The sequence below is a fragment of the Pezoporus occidentalis genome, unplaced genomic scaffold, assembly GCF_034315485.1.
Source record: "Pezoporus occidentalis ecotype Australia unplaced genomic scaffold, CSIRO_AGI_Poc_V1 ctg155, whole genome shotgun sequence".
NCBI lineage: Eukaryota > Metazoa > Chordata > Aves > Psittaciformes > Psittacidae > Pezoporus > Pezoporus occidentalis.
This window is the reverse complement of record NW_026913372.1, coordinates 917,604-939,985: the sequence shown is the minus strand read 5'-3', so window position 1 is coordinate 939,985 and position 22,382 is coordinate 917,604. Positions and strand designations below refer to the sequence as shown.

At 50.3% G+C, this 22,382-nt stretch overlaps 1 protein-coding gene across 3 annotated transcripts in view; it reads right to left on the bottom strand.

Moving 5' to 3' along the window:
• The window catches only part of UNC5B (unc-5 netrin receptor B), a 56,099-nt gene that overhangs the window by 5,444 nt on the left and 28,273 nt on the right, over nucleotides 1-22,382 (bottom strand). The window contains exons 2-12 of one of the 3 annotated variants that reach the window (XM_062611630.1): nucleotides 11,395-11,612; nucleotides 7,645-7,788; nucleotides 6,124-6,227; nucleotides 5,058-5,238; nucleotides 4,357-4,524; nucleotides 3,850-4,014; nucleotides 3,035-3,067; nucleotides 1,709-1,903; nucleotides 871-1,263; nucleotides 347-434; nucleotides 89-257 (exon numbers count right to left, since the gene is read on the bottom strand). In XM_062611630.1, coding sequence (XP_062467614.1) covers nucleotides 89-257; nucleotides 347-434; nucleotides 871-1,263; nucleotides 1,709-1,903; nucleotides 3,035-3,067; nucleotides 3,850-4,014; nucleotides 4,357-4,524; nucleotides 5,058-5,238; nucleotides 6,124-6,227; nucleotides 7,645-7,788; nucleotides 11,395-11,612 — 1,858 coding nt within the window. Of the gene's footprint in view, nucleotides 1-88; nucleotides 258-346; nucleotides 435-870; nucleotides 1,264-1,708; nucleotides 1,904-3,034; nucleotides 3,068-3,849; nucleotides 4,015-4,356; nucleotides 4,525-5,057; nucleotides 5,239-6,123; nucleotides 6,228-7,644; nucleotides 7,789-11,394; nucleotides 11,617-22,382 lie in introns of all 3 variants that reach the window. The other 2 variants (XM_062611629.1, XM_062611631.1) reach the window with 2 other exon arrangements.

Sequence of the window (22,382 nt, the reverse complement as noted above, 5' to 3'; positions counted from 1 at the left end):
AAGATGGGGGTCAGCACAACATGCTGGTGGTTGTGTCCTGCAATGCTCATGGTCATTACTGACTACAGGGGCTGGCTTCCCACCTTACCTCCCAGTTTCCCTGGTTGGACTGCGTTTTCAGCTGGTAAATCCAATCTGAGGAGCCAACATCGGCACAGTGGGGAATGGTGAGGACAACAGGGTGACACAGGAGCAAGCCAGTGGGTCCGCAGGTCACTGCTGGGCTCAGTACTGTCTGAGTGCCTTCGGAGGGCAGGCTGGGGAGGGGAAAGGGGATACTGGTTGGAAAGAAAGCCTCACAGCAACCAACAAAAGGCAGAAGCATGGGCAGCAAGTTGTGACTTACAGGGCACTCTCTGCCTTGTTGAGGACCAGGTACATCTCGTAGAACTTCCCCTGGGGGATGGCACCATGGGGCACCAGCAGGCTCACCCCTAGCATGAAACACACAGGCATCAGTCACAAAACAAAGGAGAAAAAAACAGGGAGAAACCACCCCTCTACCCCAGCTGGCAAGCACAAGTACAGAAATGAGATAGGGCAGCCCAGAGCGCCCCAGGAGAAACACCTCTAGGTGTTCCTCAGCTGCACTGCTTACGCAGAGGAGCCAGACCACTGCAATAGGAAGCAAAACCACAGGTTGCGTCTTTTTGCAAAGAACTGGCCCTGGGTCAATGGCAAGGCCAACCAGCAAAGTCCCAAGAGACTTTGACCTCCAGCTTGAGAAGCCTGGCTTGGGAAGCCTGGCCTCCCCGGAGCCAGCTTTGGGACAGCAAGGGGTTGCTCATGGCAGGCGAGTCTGCTGGGACAAGAACAACTCCTTGATCATTCAGCAGCCAAACATGCCCTACTCCCCAGCCTGGGGCTTACCAGTGCCCGGAATGGTGAGCCTTCCCCCCAAGTAGCCAAATGTGCCACTGGTGCTGTTGCCATGCTCCCGAGGCAAGCTGAGGAGATGCTGGGAGCCCAGGGCTTTGCTCCGCATGTTCGCAAAGTGGCTGTCCCTGATGCTGTCCCCTGGGTAGGTGCCTGTGGTGGGCAGCCCTCCAAGCAGGTCTGTCCCGTCATGGAGCCCTGGCGAGGAGGCGGTGGTGGAGGAGTTGTACACCTTGATCTTAAGGTTGGGAAGGGGGTCAAGCAGGGGGGAGTTGGTCATGGGGATCTTGTCTGAGGAGTCCTGCAGGGCGTACATGGGGCCGCGGTACACCCCGGCACTGGCCGTCAGGTCTGGCTGCATTGAGGGGTGCAGCAGCTGAGGGTTGTCTGTGGGAGGAGGAAACACAGATAGGATGAAGATGGCAGTGGAAACAAGAGGACATAAAAGCATTGCTTGACTGGAAGAGATGTCTCCATGCCCAGCAAGCGATAGAGTGCACACAGGAGGTACAATGGGTGAACTTCTGGCTGCATCTGTCTGCCTTTCACCACTTGGAAGGGAACTGCTGAGCATCATGACTGAGTGAGAAACACTGAGTATCCTACAGTAAATATCTACCATATTTGCTTTGTAGATGCTTTTCCCTGGCTCCCACCATCGACACCTGACCACCTCCATGGAGTCCTCAGCCTTGAAATACCAGCATATTCCCTTAGAAAATTCAGGCTGGGGTCCGCTGAGGACCTGCCCCCTACTGTGATTTGCAGCACAAATTTCTTTCTACCTGGGCTTGAGCTGGTGAGCAGGACCTGCATGGAATGTAGCTCTTACCATGCCGGGAGGTCTTGAAGTTGACAGGGTGGAAGCCTCCGGTCAGAGCAGCTGATGAGTCTGTGATGTCTGTGTCAAAATCCCGGCATCTCCTTCGGTACACCACCACCCCCACAGCCATGAGGATCACGATGAAGACAAAAATGGCCACCACCAGCCCGGCATACAGGGCCACATCGCCTGTGGCCTCCAGCACTGGAAGAGATTAAAAAAATGGAGGTGAAAAAAGGAGCACCAGAAAAGCACATCAAGACACACCAGTGCTCCTCAACCCTACCACTAACTCAAGACAAAGGGGAAGATGTGTACTGGGCCTGCCTAGAAAAGCTGTGGCAGGAGGATAGAGGGTGTTTCCTAAGAGCAGTCCAGAAGTCAAGAGTGATGATGTCAGAGAATGACATGGAGGTGAACCCCTCAAACCTTTGGAGGACACTTTCCCACAGCTCATGCAAACTTTACCGGAGCACCAAGAATCAGAGAACCATTAGGTTTGTGCAGCTCGTATTTGTGAAGCTATCAACCCTCATATCCCACACAGAGAAAACCCTGAGGAGTAAATGCAATGCCTATCCAATGCATCTCATATTTATGTACTTGAGCTATGCATCCAACTGGAATGATTGAGTGTCACTGTATCTATATAGACACCTCTCAGCTTTCCCACCTTCCCTTCCCCTGCCACAAGGCTCTTGATGTTTAAATGCCTGGCATAGCTTGAATATATTTGTTCAGAAAGAAGAGGGATGAAGAAGGAAGGCAGAGCATTGTAAAGCCTTCAGCACCAGGAGCTGAGCATGCACAACCCATCCTTCTCTCCTTCTTCCCTCCGTGTTTGTTCACATATCTTGGTTTTTATAGTTTTGTGCTGGAGTGAAGCCCTGTCCTAAGCCTGATGATCTCAGGCATGTTAGGACTATGCCACTTCTGGGAGGTGTCACCTTGTCCCTGAGTTCATCCATCTCGATGCAAGAAACAGAAACCCTGATGCACACTGGGAGCTCTCCAACTCAAGGAAGGGAGTCCTCATAGTGGGGTGACGATGCCTGGAGTATCTCTGGTGGCATGACACTGTCTGCACAGTGGTGCACCCAAGAACTGCAGGCAGCAAAAGAGTGATGGGAGCAGGGATGCAAAATGGGTCATATTTATAGCTTCAAGCAGAGCATGTGATTTAATATACACAGGAGTTCTGGAGTGACCTTTAGTTGCTCCCTCTTCCCACCCTGTGCTTCTGTAGCTGCTGAGGAACCCTACCATGGATGCAACAGAATAAAGCCAAAGCAATGCCGCACAAAGAAACAAAATGGCCATGAAATGAGCACTTACGGTGGCTTTTGGGTTCGCTTAGAACTCTCTTATCTGTTAGGAAAAAAAAGTTAGAAAACAAAAGGTGAAGGTGGTGATGGTGTGATGGGGATGAAATGAAACAGAAGGCTGGGAAGGTAGAAGCCACCCCAGGGAGCATGAGGAGCCTCAGCATAGTGGGGAAAGAAGTGGAGAGCAGCATCATTCCTGGGGCATGGAGAAAGCCAAGTAGAAGTGCGGTGATGAGGATATGCCCATGCCCAGCCAGCCCCTGGGATGCACGATCCCACTAACACAACTTTGGGCATTTCTGGCCATAGCAACATAAAAGGGGACAGTGGTGTCACACAGCAGCAGATGGCAGCATCAGCTGCTCATCTTTCAGTGTGCCCACTCAGCGCAGCAGCACCATTATCATCATTACTGAGTTTTTTTGTAGCTGTTGCTGCAGAGCTCCTACCAAGCAGTGACCCAGGTCAGATGTTTTTATGGTGGGGCTGAGAAACCCTCCTATCTTGCTCCCACTAACCACAACCAGCCTTATTTCAGCACAGACCCCAAACACAGAGCCATTTCAGAAGGCTTGGTGGGACATTTACATCCCACAAAACTCCCCAAACCTTTCTTGCCACCAGGTGAGAACTAAGTTTTGAAGGGGTGAGTGTGGTTAAAAAACTTTGTTAAAGGCACAATTTAAAAACCAGGTGTAAGCAATGCTGCTGCCTGCCCCATCAATTTTGGGGCACAACCAACAACAACATGGCCAAGTGCCAGGGCAACACAGCCCCCACCATCATCTACAGTGCTGGTCCCTGCCCTCCTGCCCACATACTCACTCTGTAGGCAGAGCCCATCGGTGCAGTTTTTGGAGTCAAGCAGCACTCCGCTACAGTCCTTGCCACCGTTGCGGGGAGCCGGGGCGGCACACTCACGGCTGCGCCAGTGGGTGCATTCGGTGCTGCACGCTGACCACTTGCTCCACTCCGTCCATGCACCATCCACTGCAGGCCACAAAACACAGGCACATCAGTAAACCCCTTGGCATGGCTTCGGGGCTCATTCCCCAAAGCTGCAATGTCTCTGTTAGTAGGAGAAGCCCATCTCAGGGCTTCCAGAGACTTTCAGGGAGCATTATCCCAGCAAACCAAGCCCCACTGCTATCTGAGGCAATTAAGTTGTACCTCTACAAATATCTCCAGATCTTTCAAGACTCAGCAGACTGAAAGATGCTTTGGACTGGTCTCCTGAGCCCCTGTCTCCTTGGGGTGCACCGGGAGCACAAGCGGACTGTGCAACCCAGGGGACAGGCAGTGTGGGCAAGCCAGTTTCTGAACCCACCTTACCTGGGCAGAGGGTGGTGCAGGTGATTTTCTGGAAAGGCTGCCCATCACAGAAGGAGCCGCCGTTCAGCGGTGCGGGGTTGGTGCACGTCCGGGTGCGCTTCTGCCAGCCCCGGCCACAGCGGTTGTTGCAAGGAGACCACTCGGACCAGGTGGACCAGCCACCATTCACTGCAAGAGGAGATGGACAGCGTTAACACATCAACAGAGGCCTAGCCCATTTAAGCAGGGACTGGTGGTAAGTCTAGGGTTCACCAGGTCCTCTGTTCTTACATCTTCCATGACACCCTGGAACACCTCACCCCCATGAAAAGTAAGTCATGAGACTCCTTCTCATGTCACACACCCCATGTACAGGGTGCTCAAGCCTCTTTGGTCCCTTTTCCATTTTACATTTGGCCACAGCAGATCTTTGGTGCGATAGGAAAGTTTAGCCAAATGCAGCTTTCCAGCTGGGTCTAACCCCTACCCACCTTCGTACACAAACGAGAAGGCTTGGAAATACCTACACCTAATAAACTCTCCTAACAGCCTGTGCAAGCTAGTAGGGGTCCCTGTTTTGCAGATATTGGATATTAGCTAATTCAATGAAATACCCTGGTGGTGTTTACTCCTACCACTCCCAGAAAGTGCCTGTATTTCCCCTTGGCTTGGGGACATGGCTAGCAACAAAGGTCCTCTCCCCAAGAGCAAGGGCCAGTTACCGTAGACGATGACGGCAGCTGTGGTGCTACGGCGTTTGGCTACAATGTTCTTGGCCATGCAGGTGTAATTAGCAGTGTCCAAGAGCCGAGCCTGTTTGATGATGAGGTTGTGATCAATAGTGATCAGGAAGTTGGTGTCCTGGGTGGGATCGATGACATCTTCATTCCTCAGCCACTCCACCTAGTAGTGCAAAGGAATGAATGGTTAATGATGGTGATTAAACCGATTAAGAACTAAACACTCAGCGAGGAAAAGCTCATAATGAATTTCAGTGGAAATGCTCATCCCATGTGCTCACCACCACCAGGGTCTCCAAGAAAGCTATGATGTGACTGCTTAACTAGGCTGTTTGCAAAGGGCATGAGTCAATATCACTGAGCATGGGTGAAGGCATGAGCAAGGAGAAACATCAGGTAGGAGGGGCTGAATTCACAATCCCTGACAGAGAGCAAAACCCCTCAGACCAGCCTATGACCTGCCCCAGAGCCCTCCCCATTCTCATTACCAAGACCACCAATATCCTCAGCACCACAACCACTGATTGGCCAACCTTGCCTCTGACTGTATTGATTTCTGCCCAGAAGCTGGGCCAAACCCAGCCTGACTAGGATGCACTACTGCTGTTTTGGCCAAGGATGGAACATTGTGGCTACCACGAATGCACAGCTGCTGGGGGCTGATATAGCTGTGGGCAAGAAAAGCACCACCACCATGCTAGGGAAGACCATCTGTACTGACTTTCCCAGCCCTTGGCTCTTAACTGCTCCCCTTCAGGCAAGTCATGGGATGCCTCCTTGTTAGGTCTTCCCTGGAACGGGTTAACACCACATCAGGAAGCATGGGAGAGGTAGGTTGAACAGGTGCTGAGGTTACATATGTTATTAGATGTCAGAATAACAGAGCCACTACCCAAAATAAACAATTTGCTGAATAATGAAAGCTGACGGACTCGGCACGAGGCCATCCATCATGGCAGCAAGCCATCTGCAAGGACATGCCCTGTCTCTCCTTAGTATGGGAGAGGACACCTCACTGGGCATTCCTTTGGGTTGCTGAGATGCTCACCTCTGCCTGCGGCACCCCCTCAGGCGGGCGGCACTGCAGCAGGACCTCGTGCTCCAGCGGGACCTCCTTGCCCAGCGGCTCCTGGTCAAAGTTCTTCCGTAGGTCTGGGAGGGAAAGGAAAACCCAGGTATTACCAGCCCACCTCAGAAACCAGGCAACCTGCAAAACCTTTGTGGGGGAACAGCACTGCCTTGGCTCCAGGGGTCCACAAATAGGGAAATCCCTCTGGCATAGCACAGCTACAGCAAAACATGTCCTGGAAGAAAGAATCTGAAGAAGTAACTTTTCCAGTATGAATTCAGGACAGCACATGGTGGTCAAGGACGATGCCTTTCCTCCTTCATGTGTTTGCAGGTTCATACCCCCCTCTTGTCTTCTCCTTTTGGGCTAAATCTCAGCTTAACCACTGTTTCTTCAACCCTCTCATTTCTTCAGTAGCAGGAGCATCACTAGATGGTGCTGCAATCCTCTACTACAGCACCCAGCCCTCTATGGCTTCAGCTCCTGCTTGTGCAGGGCAGCAAAACCTTGGTTCACCTCAACTGCTTGGCTCCCAGAAACACCAAACCCTTGGCTGGGGCTGAACAAACCAGCTTCCTCCATAGCCATCCCTGTACCACCTTACTTCCCCTGTTAAGACTAAGTCCTTCAGCAGCATAGCTGATACAGCAGCCACCGCCGTTTTGAACAACATGTTGGATTATTAGCCCTCTAATAGCAAAATCTGTTTACGACTGGGGAAGCCTGACTGTTCTCCTATAGCTTTGCCATCTCATTTGCTAAGAGAGCAAACTCAGCTGGGTAACAGCCTGATTAACTCACCCTTAATCAGGCTGACACCCACAAACAGCAGCTTAAAGAAGTGACATATGACAGCAGGGACTCCAGAGACACAGAATCGCTGATTCAGGCAAAGTGTGCAAGGTGCTAACTGTTGGTTTATTAACGATAATAAAGCACTGGGAAGAGCTGAGCATGCTGACGGGCAATGCGGTGTTAACCCAGGTAATGCCAGAGCCTCTTACCTAGGCAGATAGGGACAATGCCTTGAGCAAAGCTCAAGCTGGGGTGGGGAGCTAAGACCAGGGCCATCCAGAAAGGATGGGTCATCTCCAACTGATCAAAAAGCACTGCTTTCAACAAGGAGCCAACTTTTGGAGACAGCCAACCCCACTCAACTGCACCCACTGTGTCTTGGGGAAGCCAGGAATGAATGACCTGGCTGCTATTAAAGCTGCCAGAAGCAGCGCACACCTGGCTTGACACATTGCTTTTTCAGCCTGGGATCCAGGGTCACACCTCAGGTTTTGCAAACAATTTCTAAATTGGTGGATTGTGCCCTCTGGAAACCTTTTGGGGCCCCAAAGTGGAAAAGAAGGTGGAAGAAAGACTCATTTAAACTAAATCAGTAGACTGTGAGCCGAAGCAGTGCAGGTAGGTAAATGCAGCTCTTGCAGAGGGACAGGGAGCACTGTTGGGAGCATTGTGTCTGAGCAAGCACTATATATGCTGGGTACTTACATGCTATGCGGACGTATGCCCTGCGGCTCTTTGTCGTGCCTGCAGAGCTCCAGGCCACACACTGGCACCAGTAATCTTCTAAGCCGAAGAGCTCCTCTACCTGCTGCCGGGAGACCTCGATCTGTACCTCCCGCACCAGCATCCCTAGAAGAGGACAGAGGGATGGCATCAACTTGGCAAGAGCACCCAGGAGGAGGTAAAATGAGGCAGCACCCAAGAGGGCTCAGAGGCTAACAGATGCAGAGAGCTGGAGGCATCTCAGAGGCATCTTGATTTGGCACCTCTGTAAATCAGGGAGGCTGCTCCCTCCCTTTGACTTCGAGCTGAAGCCAGGGCAATGGCTGATGTGGAGGAGTCTTCTTTTCTTTTTTCCCCAGCATGGCTGGGCAGGACCAGAACCTTTTGACCATTTCAAGAGGTATCACCCTCCTCCATCAGCCCTCTCCCCCAGCACTGACATCTCCATCCCTGCCCAGACCCTTTCCCACTCACTGGGGTTTGAAGGATGCCTCCTCTGAGGCTTTGCTGCAGGGAACCATCTTTTGTCAGCTGCCATTTAAACACAAATAGAACAAGACAAATAAAAGATCTTAAGAAATAATCCAGTGATGGTGGCGTCTGACGCCTACTGACTCCAAACAGAGTTACACACCTCCATCAACCCCCAGACGCCTCTGTGAAGTTTGCCAGGACACCCCGGCCATGGCAGTTGCAATGACAAAGGTGGCACCACCACGTCCAGGACACAGTCCCCTGGACCGCAGGATGCTGAGGCTTGTCCAAAGCATCGCCAAGGGCAGGAGGGACTTGGGACTTGCTTTTCCTTATTTTAAGCAATACCTGCCCTTTTTTTTTTTTTTTTTGCAGGTTCTATTTATAAAAAGGCCTCAATTTCACAGCAATAGAGAGCTGCTTGCTCCCCAGCTGTGATGCTGTTAGCTCATTCTCAGTGCTGTGAGGAGCGATTACTACCTCTCTGCCGCCTTCCCGCAGAAGAGCTGGCAAACGTGCACCAAGGAAATACAATTTGCCTTGTCACTAATAAGAGGAGGGGAAGGGGAGGCATTTTGGGCCAAGCAGTTTTGGAAAACTTAGGGCTTTTAGAAGGACCCAGGACAGAGATAGCGCAAAACCATCTTGTCTCTCTGGAAAGCACTGGTGGGGTGGGTTGAGCAGCCCTGGAAAGGTGGGGAGCATCCTGCAAATGCCCTGCTACCTCTGTAATCCCCAAAAGCAAAGATTACCCAATACTATAGACCAAGCTTATGGATCACAGAGTTGACTATTTAGGGGGCTTACAGGCATCCAAACACAGCCGCTCTTACTGACTGTCCCTTCTCACCCAGCTGAATTATCTGACTTGGCCTATTTTAGCTTTCTTCCACATGAAACGCTTTGGATCAGATGCAGTCAGAGCATTACTAAGCCCAGCTCATTCAAGACACGTCATCTTAAAAGTTGCTTTTTTTTTCTTTTTCTTTCTTAAGGTGCCTTTTTCCAAGCTTTTAACCAAGGACAGTTAAAAAGCCACGAACGTCGAATTGTGTTAACCCGTCACTTTGTGGCCAGCTCTCCCCCATGCCCTTTGTGGCAGCTTTCCCTACAAACAGCAGGCATTGCAAACAGAGATGTTTTTAGCACAGTAAGCCATTGTGGTTCTGGCTCCTTTTTTCTTAGGGCAGCTGCTGGGCAGATATGCTCACGCTGGTAGAGTTTACTTGCACAGCATCACCTCCGCACTGTCAGTTTGTTCACTGATAGCAGCAATACCATCTTTGAAGCCTGGCTGAAGAAGGTGTGCAATGTTTCCTCCCCAGATTGATGGCACACATTCTGCATCTGCAGACTGGGATCTGAGAGGGAGGCGTTGGCCCAAAGCAAATGAGTCCCCCACTAAAACAGGGTAAGCTCCTGCTGCACAGACTTTCTGCTCCCTTACTGCTCTGTTTTCTCCAGCCTATTTTACTCAAGAGTTGCGTGAAGCAGGTTATTCAGAAAGGGGTATTCATTCAAGGGGTGGAGCAAATGGTGGGGCCAGAAATACAGTGCTTTTCCACATCACTAAACCATGAAACTTCCTGCTACAGGATGCTGGGATGATCCAGAGGAGAAATGAATCCTAACAGCATTTAGACAAATCAACAGAAGGGAATCCATCCAGGGCTGGACCACACTGCTAAGATATTGTCACCAGACCAGGGAGTCCCTTAATCATAGACATTAGAAAGCTGGGGGATAACAGAGCAGGGTCCACCACTCCCTCCTTGTCCTGGTTCAGTGCTCTTCCTCTAAGCATCCACACCATGGCCACACGCAGGGTGTGCAAACTTCTGGCTCAACCCACTGTGGCCACATGTTATAAATAAATTAATAACCCCTCAGTGAAGGCTGCCCAGTCACTAATCTGCACTGGCTTTGCCCTAGAGCAGCGAGGGTTTCAAATCTGGCCTCCCCAAGAACTGGGAGGTGGAGATGGACTCCAAAACAGTGCATGTTTGACCATCCTTCAGACAGAGATCTTCTGGAGGAAAAACACTCCAGGAACAGATGAAGCAACGTTAGGAAGAAAGACTCAAAAAGCCACAGAGAGAAGAAACGATCTTCCCTTTTCCAGAGCAGGTTCAGAGAAGCACCCAAGCAAAGACTGGCTCACAGACAGCACTGGATGAAGAGCTGAGGAGGTGCCAGGGAAGGGCAAGACTGTGTTAAAAAATCAAAGGGACGAGAGGAGATTCTATAAAAATACTTGTGCTCCAGGCTGACAAAATCTCTCCTAAGCTCAGCCTGCCTTCTGTGGCCAACACCACAGCAGTTCAAAAGGCTATGTTGGTTTAAAGCCCTCTAGAGATGAGGGATGCTGCATGTTCAATGATTTGCAGAGAAATGTGACTGTTTTCTTCCTCTTCCTGATCTGGCTACAGGTACCAAAATTGGTGCAGACAAGACACGAGCTGAGCTAAAGCATCCCAATTTTAGCAGATCTGCTTTAGTACATGATATATGTAATCCCACATCTTGTTCACATGCCGAGACATTTCAAAGCATGGGGCAGGAAGATCTGTGGAGCCCAATCTCCTGCAATAAGAAACCTCTTAGAATGCCTAAACCACATTCTCACCCCTCCAGTTTCAGACAGCCAGCAGCTGACTTGTCCTCTGAGGCAGGGAAGAGCTCATCTGCCATTAAAAAGCATTTCAAATCCTACCTGAAAATGTTCTCATTACCCATTAAACGTCTAATCCCTTTATGAACTTGAGTGAGCTGCCGGCCTTCGCTGCCCCTTGTGGCAATGACTCCTACATGTTGATTAGGCATTTTGTAGCAGTGTTTCCTTTTTTTTATCCATTTTAAACGTGCTTCTTTCAAATTGCATTTAACAGCCCCACGTCCTGCAAACAGATAAGTGTGCAAGCACACAGGCTGACTTCCCCAAGCTTCTATGAGGTACAGTGACCCATACCATCATCATGCCTTCATCAATGGCTGGGAAAGGGGCAGCTCCTCTACTAAAGTTCACTGATGATATAGGAGAGACAAGTTGTGCACAGACCAAGGAAGTGGGAAACATACAAAAGCGACCTCATGAGATTGCAATCACCTGGGGAATGATAAACATGAATCACAGAACTATTGGTCTCCTTGAAGGAGAAACATCTACAGCATGGATGTGCAAGACAGAAAAGGGCAGAAGTGCCTGGAAAGAAGAGAGGGGAAGGACAGACAGGGGGATGCCAGGGTGGGTTTGCTTACCGGTGGCTTCGTCCAGGCTCTCCTTGGTGACGTGGTCGTTCTGGTTGACCCACTCTCCATTGCACTTGAAGTAGATCTGGGTGGCGGGGTTGGCTCGGCAGACAAGCTCCACCGGCTTGTTCTTCACGATGTAGGCATCCTGCGGCTCCAGCAGAAAGTAAGGCAGGGTCTCTGCTGGGGGCGAGGGGAAGGAATCGGGCAGCACATCGCTGTACTCCAGCCCTGTCAGGAGAGCAAGAGGGTCAGGAGGTGCCCTTAGTCCCACCCCAGCAGGGACTCAACTCCTGCCTATGTCAGCTCTTCCCTCCCAGCTCTGCCCTGTGTGCAGTGGTGTCACCAACAGCCCTTGCTGAGGATGCTCAGAAAAGCAAAAGAGGGCTGGAGTCTCCCAGAAAAAGAAAAAAGCAATTCTCTGCTAGCTAGACCTGCTGCTGCTGTGGAGTGCATCCTGGTTTTGCCTGGGTACCAGCCCCTCCATCCATACCCCAAGACCAGGCTGACTCCAAAGCCTGGGTGATCTCGCTAAAGGACACCACAAGGTATAATGGAAAATAAACCCAAGTCCAGGGAAGGTGACGAGGACATAAAGAGGCTCCAGAAGGGCTGGTGTCCCCCTTCCCAAGCCTCCCTCCCAAGGCCCTGGGGAACGCAAGGGCATGCTCCAAGTAAAATGCTGGTAGGGCTTGTGCTGGGAGCGCAGACCCCAACCCCAGCATAAATCTCACACATCCCGCTCTTTGGTGGAATTGTGTGTGGGATCTCAGCCCCCTGCCAACGCTTGAATCTCAGCATCACACAACACAAGGGGCACCAGCAGCCCCTGCCAGCACAGACCCCAAGGACCATCTATCTGCCTATCACAGGTAAGCTATTGCTTCAGCCCAGCCACCTCCAGAGAAATGCTATCACCCAAAATGCAATCCGGATTCATAAAATCCCACCCCAAAAAAACAGACTGGGTCATTGCCCTGGTCATCTCCATCTTCCTGCTTGTTTGCTTTCAAAAACAATCTAAATGCAAAAATTACTAGAAAAAGAGGTCTTGACTGCTCAGGTCAGGCCAAGGAAAGCCCTGAAAAGGGGCAAGCACCTCAGTGCTTACCCAGGGAGGTAATTCCTGAGGATTGGGAGCCTCAAGGTGACTCACACCCCCAGCACTGGCTTGGAAAGATGCTGTGACCAACACTGAGGATCATCTGCAGCATCCAGCATAGGAATGTTTCCTGTTTCCAAACAATTTGCCCATTAAGATCAAACCCAAGTATCACAGGACTGATAAAAAGCCACATACATGCACTGGGATGCTACTCCTTAACCTGTTGTTCCTGGGCATCTCGCTAGCAGTCAGGTCACATCACGAGGCTTTTCTTTACACCTAGTAGTGTTATGAGCTTTTCCTCCTCCTCTCTTCCCCGAGTGACAGCTGTGATCCTCAATTCCAGGCACTGCAGTGTGCAGGAAAACAGCAAATATCCCCAGCCCCATGATAACATCTCCAGAGCTGGCAAGGAATAAAGAAGCCCACTCCCTTTGTCACCCTTGGCAAGAGCAGTGCTGCACGGTGAAAATCAGAATCCCAAGATGCAAGGAGAAGCAGCAAAAAAATAATCAGATGCATCAAGAAAAGAAGATGACCAAGCTGCCTCCCAAGCAAAAATCAGTGAGGGAAAAAAACACACGAGGTCACTCGTTTAAAATCCATTTAGGAAAATTGACTTTCCATTTCCATTTAACACAGCACTAAGGGAGAGCGGTAGGACATTTGTCATAATCCATTAACCGCTCTTTTGGAAACAATGAATTAAACTCTGGGCTAATTTCTCTCTCTCTGGCTGTCTCTCCACCACCTCTCCACTGCCGGCCATTTTCTCCCCTATCTCATTTGCAGACCTGTAATTTTCCCAGCACTCCGCCACGGGCAGAGGGATGGGGGCATGAGGAGGTGCCAGCCCCCACCCTAAATGGTCCCACACTTCTATGCCCACATCAAGCCACCGGTCCTGCTCCCCTCTTCTGCTAAGCAGCCTCTCACCTGTATCAGTGTGACAAACATCACTTACTCTTTCTTTTTTTTCATTTACTATTCAATTTTGCACCCACTGAGTTGTTTTGTTGTTTTTTTGGGGGGGGTTGTTTTTTTAAAAACTGCTTCGATGCCACAAATCTAAATTCCCTGGCAAAGGGGGCTGGCAGGAGACAATCCAGCTGGCATCAGAGGCAGCCAACAAAACTTCACTCATGCACTCATCTGAAAACCTCTCTGAAGTGATGCTCTTTGCATCCCTGCAGCGCACAGGCTGCAAAGTTGGACCTGAGCTCTGCTGCTGGGAAAGGGCACAGGTAGCACATGCTGTAAAGCATCCTTAGAAAACCTGCGATGCCTGTGGGGCTTGCTTGCCAACCATCCCCAGGGCAGGGGTAGCTCCTGGGCTCTGTTTTACAACTGTAAAGGCGGGTGGGTTTATAAGGCAGGCTTGCTATAAGTAATGTAAACACTTGAAGCCCATTAGTCTCTTGGCAGAGCAGTCACCCCCAACTCCCAGCCCTGCCCCAGGCCAGGACCAGCCTCCTGTAGGCACTGCTGAGGGCAGTGGCAGAGATGATAACCACTCCAATATATAGAATCATAGAATAGTTAGGGTTGGAAAGAACCTTAAGATCATCTAGTTCCAACAACCCTGCCATGGGCAGGGACACCTTATACTAAATCATATCACCCAAGGCCTCGTCCAACCTGGTCTTGAACACTGCCAGGGATGGAGCATTCACAACCTCCTGGGCAACCCATTCCAGTGCCTCACCACCCTTACAGGAAAGAATTTCCTTCTTATACCCAACCTAAACTTCCCTGTTTAAGTTTTAACCCATTACCCCTTGTCCTGTCACTACAGTCTCTAATGAAGAGTCCCTCTCCAGCACCCCTATAGGCCCCCTTCAGATACTGGAAGGCTGCTATGAGGTCTCCACGCAGCCTTCTCTTCTCCAGGCTGAACAGCCCCAACTTTCCTCAGCCTGTCTTCATACGGAGGTGCTCCAGTCCCCTGATCATCCTTGTGGCCCTTCTCTGGACTTGTTCCAACAGTTCCATGTCCTTTTTATGTTGAGGACACCAGAACTGCACACAATACTCCAGGTGAGGTCTCACAGGAGCAGAGTAGAGGGGCAGGATCACCTCCTTTGACCTGCTGGTCACGTTCCTTTTGATGCAGCCCAGGATACGGTTGGCTTTCTGGGCTGCAAGCACACACTGAAGCCAGCTCATATTCATTTTCTCATCAACCAACACCCCCAAGTCCTTCTCTGCAGGGCTGCTCTGAATCTCTTCTGTGCCCAACCAGTAGCTGTGCCTGGGATTGCTCCTACCCAGGTGTAGGACCTTGCACTTGGCATGGTTAAACCTCATGAGGTTGGCATCAGCCCACCTCACAAGCGTGTCAAGGTCCCTCTGGATGGCATTCCTTCCCTCCAGGGTATCAACCGAACCACACAGCTTGGTGTCATCGGCAAACTTGCTGAGGGCACACTCAATCCCACTGTCAATGTCAGCGATGAAGATGTTAAACAAGACCGGTCCCAACACCGATCCCTGAGGGACACCATTCGTTACTGGTCTCCGGCTGGACATTGAGCCATTGACCACAACTCTGTGTGTGCGGCCATCCAGCCAGTTCTTTATCCACCGAGTGGTCCATCCATCAAATTGATGTTGCTCCAATTTAGAGACAAGGATGTCGTGTGGGATAGTGTATAGTATACTATCTTTGGCTGTGATGTGGGCCTAAGGTTCCCCATTAAGTTTTATTTCTGTATCTATGCCAGTAGGTTTTTATTTCTTCTCTTTATTCCTTCCTATTTTGTTGTTTTCTCCCCATGCCAGTTGCAACACCCCAGGATGCAGGCAAGGAGACCCAATGTCACTGAAAAAATTTTCAGAAGGACCTTCCCCTATGGGGGTGACATCCCGAAGCGCATGTGTCTCCCCTGAGCCAAAACTGCAGGCAAGGTGAGGTCTTCCTCCAGCAGCCAACACTAAAGACACACTTCTCCCACCCCACTGACACTTCGGTGATGCTAAACAAGACTTTAGGTCATCCAAGAAGATCTTGGATCTGGGAGGGGATGAGTCATGTCCCGGTGAAAATCACAGTTTCATGACTCACCCACCATCATCTGCAGCAGAATGGGTGATGTTCTGGGCTGTGGTGGGAGCAACCTTGGTCCTCCAGCACACTGGTGGTGTTTGGGGCTGAAATATCACCAGTGGTACTGCCAACCCCGGCAGTGATGGGTCCCATCCAACCCTCTGCCTTGACAGGGGGTCTTCCCAAACCCACGATGGCAGTGTCAAGCTCAACACTTTGGGTTTCTTCTCCAAAGGGGCACAGTGACTTTGGGGATGAGGGTGGTGGAATAGGATGATCTACCTAGCCCTGGCCAGATCCAGCATCTGCTTTTGGTGGCTATAAAAACCTGTTCGGATTAAGTTTTGAACAAAAAAAAAACCCAAACCTTTAAAGCTAGGAGCATCCTGGCTGCTGGGAAAATTTAAATCCTGCAAACTCACAACAGCTGAGAGATCTTTTATTTCTGGCCAAGAGAGATCTGAGGCCAAAAAGCAGCTCTAACATGAGACAGGGAAATGGTATTTTTTCTGTGGCAGGCTTGTAACTATGACCATGTCACAGAGCCCCATCCCCACAGCTCCCCCAGGCTCCTGCTTGCTTATGAATGGGAGCAAAGCAAGCGGGAGGCTGATTTCTCAATCCAGAAAACAGCCTTACGTGGCTGAAAAAAAGCATTTGCAGCTGGGCAGGGTGTTTGGTTCCAGCACAATACAGTTGCTGGTATTTAAGCACACTGGGGAAGAATTAAGGCAGAGAAACAACAGGGACTTTGGATGAAAAAAGGGAGGAGACCCATGCTGGGCATGTTTATCATAAGCCATCAACCCAGTCTTTCATCCGCCTTCCCAGTGCCTGGCCACCCGCTGCATGGGAAACATCTCACTCTGCTAATGCTCGAGGGGACCCCCAAAGAAACTCCACATACAGCCGGCAGGGGGAAAGCAGACTGCTCACACCGTGTGGAGGAATGGCTGCTGCTCCCGCTGCCCTGACTATCCAGCAGAAACTGCAAAATAAAGAACACAAAAGCACCTTCCCAGTGGTGCAGCACCATCAGCTCCATCTGGCTACTTCTGCTTTGCCCAACACTGCTCTGACCCCACTGAGATGACAGTTTTGGCCATTGACTGCAAGAGCAGCACATGCAAGAGAAACACTTTTGCATGCGGAGCCAAGGAAGGAGCCCTGCGCAGCCGGGATTTCCAGTACTGTCATCAGACAAGCAATAAAGCTCCCAGCAACGACAAACTAATAAATATTTGAGAGTGTGCTACACTGACTGCAATCATTGTCTCCCCAGCAGACATCTACAGGGGGTTCCCATCTGCCAGCCTTCCTCTTTCCCGCTGGAGGTGGGTGCCTGTTTCCCAGCTCCCTTTTGAGGGTTTTGGAAGTCCCAGGCTGTCACCATCCCACAGTCTCACACTGCTTGGGGCATGTGGCTGGGTGCTGAAGTGTAATGTGTTACAGGATGGGCTGGAGCACTGGCTTCAGCACTGTATCTGTATCTGGGGGAGGAGAGACACAGAGGGGACAGCTCCAGGGCTCTAACCCATGGGACTAAACCCTGAAGCTCTGAGGATGACTGTAGTAGGAGCAGTGAGACAGAAAAGGGAGGAGGGGAATAGGCACCGACGACTTCTTTCCGCTCCAACCTCCTCTCCCCCATCCCTCATCGCACATTTTAATCTGATGGGGTTGATCTGGATTATCCACAGCATCTGTTCCCCGGAGAGTGACTTGCAGATGCTTGAAGCCAGCTTTTGCAACTTGGTTGAAGATCAATGACCCCAACCAATACCACCAGCCTGCATGGGCAGCAGCACCAGAGCTGGGGTTGAGCATTGACACCCCCCTCCCATCACCCCAAAAACACAGCACAAGGGATGGCAAGCCCAGAAGGCTGCTCCCCTTGCAGCAATGGCCAAGTAAACCTCTGCAGGAAAGCGTTAAAATCCTCTCCTGCAATTGTTATCCCTCCAAATATTTGGAAGATTACAGGAGCATTAACAGCAGCTGAAGCCCTGTGCCCATCACTCATGTCCACGCATCCCTCCAGCTCTGGGCAGGCAGGAATTTGATGTAAGGATTAAGTCAGGATGCAGGGTTTCTCTGGCACTAAATTTCAGTGGTGGTGGACGCTTAACCCCTTCTACCTCCATCGCCCCCCATTCATGCCTGTCTCAGGGTGAGCGCTATTTCATGCAAAGGCCTGAGAGGCAACAGCTAAACCCATCCCTGCCTGCGGGGTGGGTAGAAATCCTCCTGTAGAAATTAAAAACAAATAGAAAAGACAGCTTATCTCCAGCATTGGAGGAGGAGAGCTGCTTGCCTTTCCAATCCCCCAGCAGGGATGGGGACAGCTCAGGCTCCAGAGACCGAGCTGGCGGGGATATTTCAGCCACCGGCTTGGCTCAAGGAGGTGTCTGAAAGTCTGAAAGTCCCCCCTCCTATCGCCTCCAGGGAATATGTATGAACAGACTCATTTAGGGATTAGCATTGCTGCCATTTAAGATCAAGCAAATTGCCATGCCAGAGCAGTGGCATGGCTCACTCCCATGGCAGAATGTCTGCCATACAGAGGAAATCCCTGCTGCAACCCTCAGAGGGATGCAAAGGCATCCCCGCTGAGCAGGCATCATTACATGTGATGCAATCTTCATCTCACCACATTTCAGGCAGTCTTAAGGCTCAGGGGAAGCCGGCATCACCAGTCCAGGCCTGCCCCTCTCCCAAGGGCCTCCCATCAAAGAGTGCCCTCCTCAGATAATTTCAGGCCCAGCAGTAGACCATAGCTCAGCTTTTCCTCCTAAAAGCATCCTGAGCACCTTCTCTCCTCAAAACACCATCCTCTCTTCCCCAAGCATCCCCTTCTCCTCCCTGCTCCGCTTCCCATCCCACAAATTCAGTCTCCTGCACACCAGCACGGTCCCCCACCATGAAACTGCATTGCTGAGAAGATGCCAGCAGCTTGTGGCATCTTCAAAGGCAAAGTCTCCATGAGGCCAAGAAATGCCAAGCAAAGCCACGGCCCACTGTGCCTCCTCTAGGGATTCGTCCCATGGGAGGCAAAGTAGGGAAAAAGGAGGATGACCCAAAATAAAGGGTGTCACTCAGGATGGGTTTGGAAGATTTGAAGACACTTGTACTGAGTGAAGCTTCCTCCTCAGCTCTCTCCCCACTACCTCCTTACACAGGGCCCACAAAATCTCATGCCTTATAAACCCTCTGAATTGTTTAAAGCAGGCTCAGAAACATGCTGTGAAGAACTGAAAGTGAGATGCAGGGATGTACCAGCCCCTCAGCACTACCGTCCCGAGGGCTACACCTTGCTGATGTAACCCCTGGCCTCATTAACTCAGCTTGGCGCTCATTAACCTCTCCCTCTGCAGAAGGATCCAGGGGACAGGGTGGGACAGACACAAACTGCCTGCAGAGGCTGAAGAACTGGGCATGGAGCCTTCATAGGTATGGAGGAGGAACACTGGTACCTGGCATCTCATCTCCAGCCTGGAGCAAAGCCACGGGATATCTAGCTATTGACATGCTCGTGGTCTGCCCATCCCTGTGGCGTCTGACACCTCCCACAAGCACATGCAATAGCAACTCAGCAAAGGCTGGACCACAAAACCACAGCATTCAACACGCTGTTATGTTCAGCCCTCACTAACAGCAGTGTTCTGGGGTCCACAGAAGGTGTTGCTCCACCTCAGAGTTGTGTATTTATAGGGTCTTCCCCTCTGCCCCCCCCCCGGAGAAGTAGAGCCCACCCCTTGTGCCAGCCGGGACAGCTCCTGCAAGCCTGGCTGCATGGGCTGTGGTTGGGGAGCAAACACACACACCCCCCACACACTCCCTCCACGTGGAGCAGCAGGACTCACTGGCAACATGGACAGACCAACATGCTGCTTCCACAGCACTGCAGGTTGCAAACCCACTTGTCCCCCCTCTATGCAACACAACAGAGCCTTTCCATTCTCACCAATCTTTTATTTATTAATCACTAAATTTGGGAAGAACCACTTAACCTTTTCCCCAAAGCATCTCCGTCTGACAAACCAGCTCATTTTCCTCCATCAACTGCCCTCTTCCAGGAGTTTTACAGTCCCTATGCACACCCTTCCTGCAAAACCTGCCATCAAACCCTAGAGTAAATCCAGCCCCGCGCAAGCCCTGTCCCTCCATCCCCATCACCTCCAGCTCCTCCTGGAGCCCACCCAGACCAGGACAGACAGACATTTCGCAGTGGCATCCCAGATGGGTTAGCAGTTTCCCCTGGCCCGGTGGCAGGCAAACATTATAATTAGAGAGCATTCCTCCCCAGCATGGGTAATGAGGGGATGCACCCAGCCAGCCCTAATTACACCCTTGGAAAAAAAAAAAAGCAGATTCCTCTCCCAGCCAAATGAAAAGCCTGCAGCCAGCCTCCCTTGCTGTGCACCTTCATTAAGCTAGGACTGAACGGGAAGCGGGGTGGGGGGAACACAGGACAAAAACCAGAAAGCAGTTTCTGCTGAGAAAAGGGTGGGAAGAAGGAGCCAGGCAGCACCAAGGATGTTTTTGCATGCAATGGCCTTATCGATCAATAACCTGACTGAAAATCACATCACCTGACTGAAAATCAATTAATAAATGGATAGATAGAATCATCATCTCTTTAGCTAAACCCCCAGGTTAGGCTTTTGCAAAGCAGCCTGAGAGGAAAACTAAAAGCAAGGGAAAACCCTTGCATGGGGTGCCCCACCACAGTGTCCCTGTGCAACCCAATGACACTGCAAACCACGGCTAAAAGTCCAGCCCAAATCACAACCATCCCAATTCCCCAGGAGGAAGCACCCAGTCTCTGGCTGCAACTTCCCTTTCTGGGAGTTCAGAGGAGAGAAATTTATCTCGTTGACTATGCATTATGCTGGAGTATTTATGGAGCCACTACTCTTTTGTTTATCTTTATGATTATGATAATCAAAGGCGAAGCCTCCTGAGAAGTGTAAACAGCTGAGATCCCTTATGGTACAAACCCTCTTCATTTTTTCATTATATAGATTTATAACAGGGCACAGGCAGATTGGAGGAAATTGTTCCTCATTTCTAGTTTTTAACAGGGCAGAGCTGCACGCCTCACACATCCCAGGAAATACCTACAGAAAGGAGAATGAATTAAGGAAGAAAAAAAAAAGAAAAAAGGAGGAGGAACTATGTAGCAAAGCCCTGTTACACTCTATTGTGCTTACTTCTTTTGTGCTATTTTATACATTTCCTTCGGGGAAGCAGTTACGTTTGAAAAATATCTCCACATTTCATCTAAAGCTGGTTCTTGTTATGGGCACAGTCACTTTTCTTTGTGCTATTTTAATTCCATTGTCACAGTATTGTTGTATAGTTTGTTCTGTTTACTGAGCTGCAGCATTATTTTTAATGGATACAATAATTATGTGAACTTATATTTATTTGCTTTGGCTTATAAAAGAAAAAAAGCCAGCAGCGGATAATGCGGTAATACGCTGTTTATTCACATGTATGGCGTGTAGTGTGTTTCTGTTTTGAAAAGAATAACAATTTCAACAAGAAAAGAGAGAAGGGAAAAGAAAACAAGGAACAAACAGGGACTTGTTGCCCCAGTTAACGCTAGAAAGTCCGAGGAATTATTAATTATCATTCAAACTGTGGTAAATCAAGTGCAAGATGCAACCTCTCCCTGGGGGGGAAGGGGAGGAAAGGGTCTCCCGTTCAAATGAGCAATGCAGTTTTAAAATGCTAACTCTGTGAGAAAGAAAGTTGCCGGTATCGCAGACAGAAAGCCATTTCCCCTTCACCCAAATTACATACATATTTAAAAATGTAAATTCTCCAGCATTCCCCTTGAGAGTGCAATTTCCAAGAGGCTGTTTTGCAATGTTGGTTGTTTTTTTACTTCCCTCAACATGCAAATCCGGAGGCGACTGCCTTGGCTTCAGGCATGAAAAGCAGCTTTAAACTGGCAGCAAGCAGGGCTGAGAACCACTCAGTGCTCCTTGGGAAGAGAAGGATGCTCTGCTGCCCACCAGGCATGCCACCTCCAACCATCCCTCCCTGGACACGCACATCACACAAGGGCCATGAGCCGGAGGGGAGCAGGTTTCACCTCTTAGCATCCAGGTGCTAAACACTGAGGGGGGGACAACCTGACCATACCATCTTTGATGGTCCTGAGTGGCAAGATCCAGAGAAGGAGGACTGTGCATGTTGCACCCTAACAAAGCTGATGCAGAGAAGTGAAGGATGATATAAGCCCAATAAGGTAAAGCAAGAAGTTCATGCAGCTGGCTGCAGAGAGGAGACATGCAAGTGCAAAAGGAGAAAGTATTTTCCCTTGCCATCATTTTGGTCTTTTTCTCACACAACCTCTCCTCCCAGGCAGCTCTGCAAACCCTGGGAAGCCAAAGCTGGCTGTAAGGATGCTCCCCACCTCCTCTAGCCAGCCTCTCTGCAGGCCCTTCGCCAGATGCTGCCCTACTTTTCCCCAACGCTTTTCCTACTCTTCTGCAGCTTGTCCTGTAGCAGGGCTGGGAGCACTACCCACTACCCATGCCAGGGTTGCCACCACCAGACCCACCAGCCAGGGTCATCTCCCACCCCATAGGCATTCAAATTCAGTGCAGGAAGGTGCTTGGTGCAATGCAGCACTGATTTTAAATCATTTTAATCATTGCATCATTTTTTAATCATTAAAAAAACAACAAAAGAAAAGGTCCATTTGATGCCCCAAATTTTCCATTAATTCAGTGGGGGGAGGAACACCACAAAAGCGGCTGATTAAGGTCCTTTTATTAAAGTCTTTAAAGTTGCCCTTAATCTTTCAGATTTGTTACTATGATAAGAAAAAAA